This window comes from Garra rufa, chromosome 22 (genome assembly GCF_049309525.1).
Source record: "Garra rufa chromosome 22, GarRuf1.0, whole genome shotgun sequence".
NCBI classification, from domain to species: domain Eukaryota; kingdom Metazoa; phylum Chordata; class Actinopteri; order Cypriniformes; family Cyprinidae; genus Garra; species Garra rufa.
Window position 1 is genome coordinate 4213489 of NC_133382.1, and position 10604 is coordinate 4224092.

The following is a 10604-nucleotide window of genomic DNA, read 5'->3' on the forward strand; positions in this document are numbered from 1 at the left end:
TAAAATAAATAAATAAATATTTCTTTATCTCAGAATTCTGACTTTCCTTCTCACAATTTTTATAAAAAATAAAACTGACATTTGTGACTTTTCTCTTACAATCTGACTATTTTTTACTTGCATTTATATATATATATATATATTTTTTTTTTTTTTTTTTGACTGCACAAAAAAAAAGGCTGAATTGGGAGATAAACAAAATGCAATTTATTTATTTTTTATTTATTTTATCCTGTGGCAGAAAAAAAGCTTCTATGGGTTCCAAACTTGTATGCAATATTTGCATGTACTATGCATTTCCTTCTTCGGTATAACAGAAAAGATGGTATTTTGAAGAATGATTTATAGTTATGATATTATGTTTATTTAAATAATATTTTGAATTAGATTTAATTTTCTCTTTTATTTATTTGACCTAAATTCAGTCAAATTCAGTCACACTACCAGTCAAAAGTTTTTAAACAGTAAGATTTTCAATGTTTTTTAAAGTCTCTTCTGCTCACCAAGCCTGCATTTATTTGATCTAAAGTACTGTGAAAACAGTACAATTTTGAAATATTTTTAATATTTAAAATAACTGCTTTCTATTTGAATATATTTTAAAATGTAATTTATTCATGTGATCAAAGCTGAATTTTCAGCACCATTGCTCCAGTCTCCAGTGTCACATGCTTTAAATTGATAAAAAAAAAATGTTGTTAAACACATTTATAATGTTACAAAAAACAGATAAATGCTGTTCTTCAGAACTTTTTATTCATCAAAGACACCTAAAAAATATATATTCAGCTGCTTTCACCATAATACTAATTTGAGCAGCAAATCAGAATATTATAATAATGATTTCTGAAGGAGTAATGATACAAAAAATGCAGCTTTGATCACAGGAATAAATTATATTTTAAAATATATTCAAATAGAAAACAGTTACGTTAAATAGTAAAAATATTTTAAACTTTTTACTGTTTTTGCTGTACTTTGGATCAAATAAATGCAGGCTTTGTGAACAGAAGAGACTTACTGTTCAAAAACTTTTGACAGGTTATGTATTCTGTATTTCTTGCTTCTGTGTAACACAAAAGAAAACATGTTGAAGAATGAGGTGCTCATTCACTTCCACTGTTGACAAAAAAACATTAAAACTATCTCTTTTATGGTAAACAAAAGAAAGAAAGTCATGCAGGTTTGCAAGTAAATTACAAGAGTTTTCATTTTTGAGTGAATGATCCCTTTAACCAACACCACTTTTGGTCAATCAGCTCACTGCGGAGACTATTCTGGTCAGCCACCATTAATCAGCATAAACCAGTCTTGCCAGAACATAGGTTTGTACTGGTCTGAGAGAGTGTGTACCTTCCTGTAAATGGCTCCGATGATTCCCGTGCGCAGCCTCATGCCTGTGACAAAGCAGTACTGAAAGTGCTGATGTAAGATGAGAGTCTGTAAGAGGGAAGTGCCGAACATCAGGAACGCCAGCGAGTAACCCCACCACGACGGGGCATTGGGCTGCTTAGTGAAGTCAATCAACATCCTGACAATGAAATGAGAATCGGTTTAAAAACACAGCCCGGTGCATTGCTGTTTGCACATATTAGAAAGTGTATACACTGCCAGTCAGAAGTTTGGGATGTTTTTTTTACTGTTTTTGAACAAAGTCTCTTCTGCTCACAAAGGCTGTGCTTATTTGACAGAAAATACGACAATATGAAATATTATTACAATTTAAAATAGCAGTTTTCTAAGCGAATATATTGTAAAATTGAATTTATTCAATTGATCAAAGCTGAATTTGTAGCAGCATTACTCCAGTCTTCAGTGTCACATGATACTTCAGAAATCATTCTAATATGCTGATTTGCTGCTCAAGAGACATGATTATTATTACCAATGTTCATATTTTTGTGAAAACCGTGAAACACTATTCAAACATTTTGGCAAAGTAAGACATATAAGAGATTAAATGTGCATTAAATTGACCAAAAGAGACATTTATAAAGTTACAAAAGATTTCTTTTTCAAATAAATGGTGTTCTTTTGAACTTTATATTTATCAAAGAATCCTGAAAAAATAAACGTATGATGGTTTCCACTAGATATTCAGCTGTTTTGTACAACAGCGTTTTAGTGCCATGTAAAAAAAATAAAATAAAATAAAATTAGATTAAAGTTGTAATATTTTGAGAATAAGGGCAAAATTACGAGAATAATGTCGAACTGTTTCGAGAATAAAGTTGAAATAAAATGAGAATAAAATCAGAATTACAAGAATAAAGTCAGAATAAACATTTAAAATTTATTCTCGAAATATTTCGACTTTATTCTCGGAATTCTGACTTTATTCTCATAGTATTTTGACATTATTCTTAAAATATTTTGACTTTATTCTCGTAGTATTTTGCCTTTCTTTTGATATATTTGAACTTTATTCTTGTAATTTCGACTGTATTCTTGAAATATTTCAACTTTATTTTTGTCATTTTGACTTTATTCTCATATTATATCGACTTTATTGTCTAAATATTTTGACTTTATTCTCATAATTTCAACTTTATTCTCGTAGTATTTTGACTTTATTCTTGAAATATTTTTATTTTATTCTTGAAATTTCACCTTTAATTTAAAAATATTTCGACATTATTCTCAAAATATTTTGACTTTATTCTCAAAATATTTCTTTATTTTCATAATTTATTTTACGAAATATTCTCGTAATTCATTCTCGAAATATTTCTTTATTCTCGTAATTTGCCTTTATTCTTCGACTTTATTCTCAAAATATTTCGACTTTATTCTCTAAACATTTCGACTTTATTCTCATAATTTCGTCTTTATTTTCGAAATATTTAGACTTTATTTTCGTAGTATTTGTACTTTATTCTCAAAACATTTAGACTTCTCGTTTAGACTTAGACTCGTTTAGACATTTAGACTTCTCTTCTCGTAATTTCGTCTTTATTTTTTTTTTTTTACTTTATTCTCGTAGCATTTTAACTTTATTCTCAAAATATTTCAACTTTAATCTTGTAGTCTTCAATTTTTTTTAAGTGGCACTTAAACGCTGTCATAGTTTTCAACATTGATAATAATCAGAAACGTTTCTTGTGCAGCAAATCAACATGTTAGAATGATTTCTAATATGTTGAAAGACTGGAGTAATGATGCTGAAAATTCAGCTTTGATCACATAAATAAATTACATTATAACAAATATTCACATAGAAACCAGCTATTTCAAACTGCAATAATATTTCACAATTTTACTGTATTTTTAATCTAATAACTGCTTAATAATTTCAAACCTGCACAATTCAAAATAGTAAAAAGCACCGTAGAGAAACATATTTGCATTCAGTTTGCATTGCAAAAGAGGCAGAGTATGAAACCCATTCATGACGAAAGCAAAACATCATGCAAACGACTACAGGGTTCTGTGGAAAACAGCATTATGAAAGATCATTTTTACACCACCTACCAGGTAAGCAGCGTATTTTATGTTTGCTCTTCCTGTTACAAGTAAACGGAATAAATCCATGTGGGTAATAAAACCCATGTCTAGGTAAATGTTAAAGCAACAGGACAGCTATTGTGTCGTTCATTATCAGACTGCTGCAAACAATTCCAGCTGTTCAGACCAAATAAATCCCTTCAACATACTAATTATGAATATCATAAGATACTATTAATGAAAACAGAAGCTCATCACATCCCCGTGAAGATCTGCTGTAAATAACGTCACATTCTAGCAGCTTTATCTTTTTTTAACTTCCCTATCGTAAAATCATAACTTATTATGACTAGTGTTCCTCTCTGGCTGGGAATGATGCAGGGGTGGCTTCACCTGAGCAGCTGAGGGTTTACGAAGGTAATGAGATCCTGCAGCAGTTTGAAAGCAGAGCCAATGAGGAAGTAGGGCCCGAAGGCTTTGAGAAGGGCCCGCAGGAATGAGGGCTGCCGCACATCCTTTCGTTTGGACAGCAGGACCTCCTCCTCCTCCGGACTGGTGCTCACATGGTTGGGTTCAGCGCCTTGACCTGCCGTCCTAAACGCGGCCTGCTCCTTCACGCTCTGCTCGCTGCACAGAAAAACAAGAACGAACGATCTTCTGAGGCTGGAATGACTCTTTTAGTAGCAACAGCCATGTCAAGCTCATGGGTTTGATTCACAGTGAATGCATGAACTGAATAAATGTACAGTTGAATGCAATGTAAGTGTTTGCAAAATGCATGAATGTGTCATTCTGAACTAAAAACTACTGCAAAAAGAACCATTTTTCACATTGTTTCAAAATGTGTTCAAAGTTTTCGCTTGTGCAAAATACTCTAGCAACCACCCATAACACCCTAGCAACTGCATAGAAACTACTTTACAGAAAAATGTCTTTAATATTAAGTATGGATCACTATATTACAAGTTACGCATTATGAAAACAGAAGCGCATCAGAACACCATGAACTTAAACAAAATAAACAATTTCTAAAAATAAATAAATAAATTCCAAAAAATAAAAATAAAAATTCTAGCAAGATAAATACATAAATAAAAAAAATTCAATTGGCAATGAAATGCACAATGTATTAAACTAAGTTGTTTTTGATATTTTATTTAATTAGACATGCTGTTTGATTATTAAAATTATATTAAACCATTTACATGGTACCCAGAAAAATGAAGACTGAAAACAGAGAACTTTGTAAAACAGAGTCTATATATATATATATAAACACTAAAACAGAATAAATAAATACATAAAATGGACTTTGGGAAAAAAATAAAACAGATTTCATAGGGCACTATTCAACTAAACAAAGAAATAAACCGAAACGGCATGTACAATAGTGTTACTTAAATTAATACAAACAAGAAATGGCATTCACAGCCCATTTAACTTGTGCAATGTGAAAGTTATGGTAAAATAAAAAAAGAAGAAAATCTTTAGACTGAATGACTGAATCATAATCTTCCTCATTTTCTGTTGATATTCATACCTCTGTGCTTTGGATTTCTCCACCTCCCATTCATTAAGCAGATTGGGAACCACCAGCTCTGAACTGTCATGCTTGTTCAGCGACCAGAGATCCTTATTCTCCAGTGGTGATTTATAGCCTTTGATCGCCATGCTGGAAAACACAAACAAAAATCTGTCTTAGAAACATCTTAAAACAAGATTACCACTGGGATTTTACAGTTTACTCCATTTTTAGTTGTTTATGTTGAGTTGAGATCTTTTCAGTTATTTAAATCTTTAATATTTCTGTATTCAAAATTTTATATTTAAAACATTAATCTCAACATGAATTTATTAATTTGCTTGCACTCATGCCAGGTTTCTACGTGTTTTTGCAACACTGAGTAATGTATCACAGACATATCTCACAAATGCTTTCATAAATGAAGTGTAGAGAGAGAGTGTAAATAAGACTCTGACTGTTAAGTATAGAGGGCTTTGTTGATTATATTAGAGCTTTGTGATATTGCGAACCAAGATGAGTGACAACTTAATTTTTAAGGGAGTTTGTAAATTAGATATTGATTTAATACAGCAGTTAAATAAACAAGAAGTTATTAGTAAGTGACCTACAGTGTCTGACTATAGCACTATTGCCTGATTTTGGTCTATTTCGTCATCAAAAATGGTCTGAAACAAGTCACAACTGAGCCGCTGCGCATCTCCACTCAAACAGCGGTGTTTGGTTTATGAATGAATGTGCGTTTTTAAACGAATCTAGTGAAATCATTTAATTTCCCATTCATTAAGACATTCACTTGCTTTATTTCTGAATGAACCAGCTGTTCGAAACGAATCAAATGAATGAATGATTCAGTCTTGCTGCCACCTGCTGGCATATCTTTTCAGTTATTTAAATCTTTTATATATTTCTGTATTCAAAATTTTATATTTAAAACATTAATCTCAACATGAATTTATGAATTTGATTGCACTCGTGCCACCTCTGAGCCTCATTAAACATATGGAAAGGTAAAAACAAAATTCCCCTGTAAATCACTTTAAGGTGATTTTTGGGAAGGTAAATTTTTTTATCAGGTATTTTGATTATTGTTTAAAATGTGCTCCTGAAATTTAGACTGTGCTCCTAACAAGAGAAGTAAGCGTAGATCCCTGTTATACTCTCTCTACACTTGGTTTATTAAAGGATTGATGAGATATGTCTGTGACACATTACTCAACGTTGCAAAAACACATAGAAACCTTTAAAACTCCCCTCACAAATATGCTGAAATGTGAGTAAAATGGTCGCACTGTAGAGCCCTGTAGTAGTTTTATATTCTATTATATTTTACATTATACTACTCACCTAGTAAACCACCAAAAGGTCATTTTGGAGAGGAATCCAGCCGTCATTTCTGGACATGCACTCTGAAAATGCAATAAAAACACCACAGGCACTTTAGTTTGCTCTTCTGACTTTTCCATGACCTTTCTAATGTTCAAAGAATTCTATAATCCAGTTTATGGCAGTTTATGTCTTGTATTATGAAAGCATGGCCCTTGTATACGTAGCATTTAGTCATTTTCCTGGCCTTTGAGTCGATAAACACACACACACAGACTTACAGGATCTGTGACTACGGTGGAGAAAAGAGGAGGCTTTTCATTGAAGCATGACAGGATGAGTTGAAGCAGGGTGAGGCCGAAGTAAATGTAGAACGTGGCAATCCTCAGCTTGTCTTTGTCCCCATTCTGAAAACAGAGAGCGGCGCTTTATCAAGTAATCATAACATCTCTACACGCCGCATCGCAAACGCCCTCAGCCCTGAGCGTGTCCTTATTTTACCCGACCCTGCTCTGTGTGAGCACAAAATATCTAGTTTTTCTTTGATTTGATAATGTCACACTAAACCTGTTCGCATCGGACATTCACCACAAACTCATGTCATCAGTCACGCTATTTGTCAGGACTGTCGAGATGCTCAAGAGTGATGCTTTGAATAGTGTTTTTTTATGTTTTGAGGAAATCGGCCTACAAAGAGCTAACTTTTAGTTGTATATTCTCATTAAGCTTATAGCAGAAAGTACAGTCGTGGCCAAAAGTTTTGAGAATTACATAAATTTTGGAAATTGGAAAAGTTGCTGCTTAAGTTTTTATAATAGCAAATTGCATATACTCCAGAATGTTATGAAGAGTGATCAGATGAATTGCATAGTCCTTCTTTGCCATGAAAATTAAATTAATCCCTTTCCATTGCATTGTTAAGAAGGCTTCAGGGCGTCCAAGAAAGTCCAGCAAGCGCCAGGATTGTCTCCTAAAGAGGATTCAGCTGCGGGATCGGAGTGCCACCAGTGCAGAGCTTGCTCAGGAATGGCAGCAGGCAGGTGTGAGCGCATCTGCACGCACAGTGAGGCCAAGACTTTTGGAAGATGGCCTGGTGTCAAGAAGGGCAGCAAAGAAGCCACTTCTCTCCAAAAAAAAACATCAGGGACAGATTGATCTTCTGCAAAAAGTGTGACGAATGGACTGCTGAGGACTGGGGCAAAGTCATATTCTCTGATGAAGCCTCTTTCCGATTGTTTGGGGCATCTGGAAAAAGGCTTGTCCGGAGAAGAAAAGGTGAGCGCTACCATCAGTCCTGTGTCATGCCAACAGTAAAGCATCCTGAGACCATTCATGTGTGGGGTTGCTTCTCATCCAAGGGAGTGGGCTCACTCACAATTTTGCCCAAAAACACAGCCATGAATAAAGAATGGTACCAAAACACCCTCCAACAGCAACTTCTTCCAACAATCCAACAACAGTTTGGTGAAGAACAATGCATTTTCCAGCACGATGGAGCACTGTGCCATAAGGCAAAAGTGATAACTAAGTGGTTCGGAGACCAAAACGTTGAAATTTTGGGTCCATGGCCTGGAAACTCCCCAGATCTGAATCCCATTGAGAGCTTGTGGTCAATCCTCAAGAGGCGGGTGGACAAACAAAAACCCACTAATTCTGACAAACTCCAAGAAGTGATTATGAAAGAATGGGTTGCTATCAGTCAGGATTTGGCCCAGAAGTTGATTGAGAGCATGCCCAGTCGAATTGCAGAGGTCCTGAAAAAGAAGGGCCAACACTGCAAATACTGACTCTTTGCATAAATGCCATGTAATTGTCGATAAAAGCCTTTGAAACGTTTGAAGTGCTTGTAATTATATTTCAGTACATCACAGAAACAACTGAAACAAAGATCTAAAAGCAGTTTAGCAGCAAACTTGTGAAAACTAATATTTGTGTCATTCTCAAAACTTTTGGCTACGACTGTAAAAATTATTGGTAACTAATCAATCTTTATAACACGAACAAGGAATTTTTAATATTCTTAAAATAATGAAAAAAGCAAATGCATAAATATTAATATTATAAAAATACATTTATCTGAATAATATAAATGCAAATCATGCAAAGCAAACAATATTATTATTATTAAATTAGTTTATGTGAAAATTTTAAATGCAAAACATACACAAATAGTAATATTATTAAATTAATATATCTGAAAAACGTAAATGAAAATCATGCAAAAAAAATCTTAAATTCATTTATCTAAACATTTTAAATGAAAAACATGCACAAATTTAATTCTCAAACTAATATATTCGAAAAAAGTAAATGCAAAAAAATGCATAAACAATATTAATATTATAAAAAAAATAATTTATCTGAATAATATAAATGCAAAGTATGCACAAACAATATTATTATTATTAAATTAATTTATGTCAAACTTTTAAATGCAAAACATGCACAAATAATAATATTATTAAATTAATATAGCTGAAAAAAGTAAATGAAAAATCACACAAAAAATTTTAATTTATCTGAACGTTTTAAATGAAAAACATGCACAAATTTTAATTCTCAAATTAATATATTCAAAAAAGTAAATTCAAAGAATGCATAAATATTAATATTATAAAAATTCATTAATCTGATTGAATTAAATGCAAAGCATACACAAGATTTTTTAATATTATTAAATTAGTTTATGTGAAAATTTTAAATGCAAAATATGTAAACAATATTAAATATTATTCTATTAATATATCTGAAAAATCTAAATGCAAAACACACAAAGATAATATTCTTAAATTAATTTAGCTGAACATTTTACATGAAAAACATGCACAAATAGTATTATTAAATTACTTATTAAATAAAAATTTAATTGCAAAACACGCAATATTATAATTAGCAGATTTTTTAAATGCAAAACATGCATGAACAATATTAATATTATTCAATTAATATATCCGAAAAATGTAAATGCAAAACACGCTCAAACAATATTAACTTTATAAACATTTATTTATCTGAAAAATGTAAATGCAAAACAAGCACAAACAATATTAATATTATTAAATTAGTTTATCTAAAATTTTTAATGCTAAACATGCAAACAATCTTAATATTATTCAATTAATTTATCTACATATTTTAAATGTAAAATATGCACAAAAATATGCAATTAATTTATCTAAAAATATTAAATGTAAAACATGCACAAACAATATTAAATATTATTCAATTAATATTTCTGACTGCAAAAAAAAAATTAATATTTCTGACTGTAACTGCAAAAACAATATTAATAAATTAATATATCTGAAAAATGTATTATGCAAAACATGCACAAACAATATTCATATTTATAAATAATATATTTAAAAAATCTAAATGCAAAACATGCACAATATTAATATTATTAAATTAATTTATCGGAAAGATTTTAAATGCAAAACATGCACAAACAATAATAATTTGAATAAACTAATAAATCTGAAAAAAATTGTATAATGCACAAACAATATTACTTCTTTTAATTTATCTAAAACAATGCAAATGCAAAACATGCACAAACAGTAATATTATTAAACTAATATATCTGAAAAGTGTAAATGCTCAACATGCACAAACAATATTAATACCATTAAATTAATTATCTAAAAAAATGAATGATGCACAACATGCACTAATATTAGAACATTTTTATTTACAATATTTGTGCGATCCTGCAGAGCATGGCATCTCAGTTCATGAGTTCAGTCCCCAGGGAATGCATGAAGTGAAAAAATATACTTGAAATGCTTTCCGATACACTTTTAATAAGAGTGTCTGTCGAGGGCATAAAATGATTATTCTAAATATAAAATCACCGGGAGAGAGAATCAGACTTATATGACTTAGAAAAACGGCGACAGCCTTGAGTTATGTTTGTTGCTCTGTGAGTTAGATAAGCTGTCTTGAAGCAGGTTTTAGGAACAACAGCGGCACTATTCTCTCAAAACAGTCGTGGCCTTAACTGAACTCCTTCAGAGCCAAGAAAAAGCTGAACATGTAGGTCAAAAGATGCATGTGAGAAATAAAGCAAAGTCACACATTACTGAGAGATGACTGTGCTGGCAGAGCAACTCGAATGAACTACTCAGTGTGCTTAAAACAAACATACTGACCTCTGATTGATTGGGATTTATGATTTTGGAGCGGAAAGGCACAATGGCACACAACACTGAGATCGTCCAAAATATGAAGAGCACGCCGGACGACTGCACTCCTTTCAGTCTCTCATACTGGATCAGGAACGTGGCTAACAGCTAGAAGACAGAAAACAGCA

At 31.8% G+C, this 10604-nt stretch overlaps 1 protein-coding gene across 3 annotated transcripts in view; it reads right to left on the reverse strand.

Annotated features, from left to right (window-relative positions):
- The window catches only part of abcc3 (ATP-binding cassette, sub-family C (CFTR/MRP), member 3), a 399896-nt gene that overhangs the window by 60138 nt on the left and 329154 nt on the right, over nucleotides 1-10604 (reverse strand). For all 3 annotated transcript variants that reach the window (XM_073828394.1, XM_073828395.1, XM_073828396.1), the window contains exons 4-9: nucleotides 10444-10584; nucleotides 6574-6699; nucleotides 6314-6375; nucleotides 4985-5116; nucleotides 3838-4071; nucleotides 1354-1531 (exon numbers count right to left, since the gene is read on the reverse strand). In XM_073828394.1, coding sequence (XP_073684495.1) covers nucleotides 1354-1531; nucleotides 3838-4071; nucleotides 4985-5116; nucleotides 6314-6375; nucleotides 6574-6699; nucleotides 10444-10584 — 873 coding nt within the window. The remainder of the gene's footprint in view (nucleotides 1-1353; nucleotides 1532-3837; nucleotides 4072-4984; nucleotides 5117-6313; nucleotides 6376-6573; nucleotides 6700-10443; nucleotides 10585-10604) is intronic.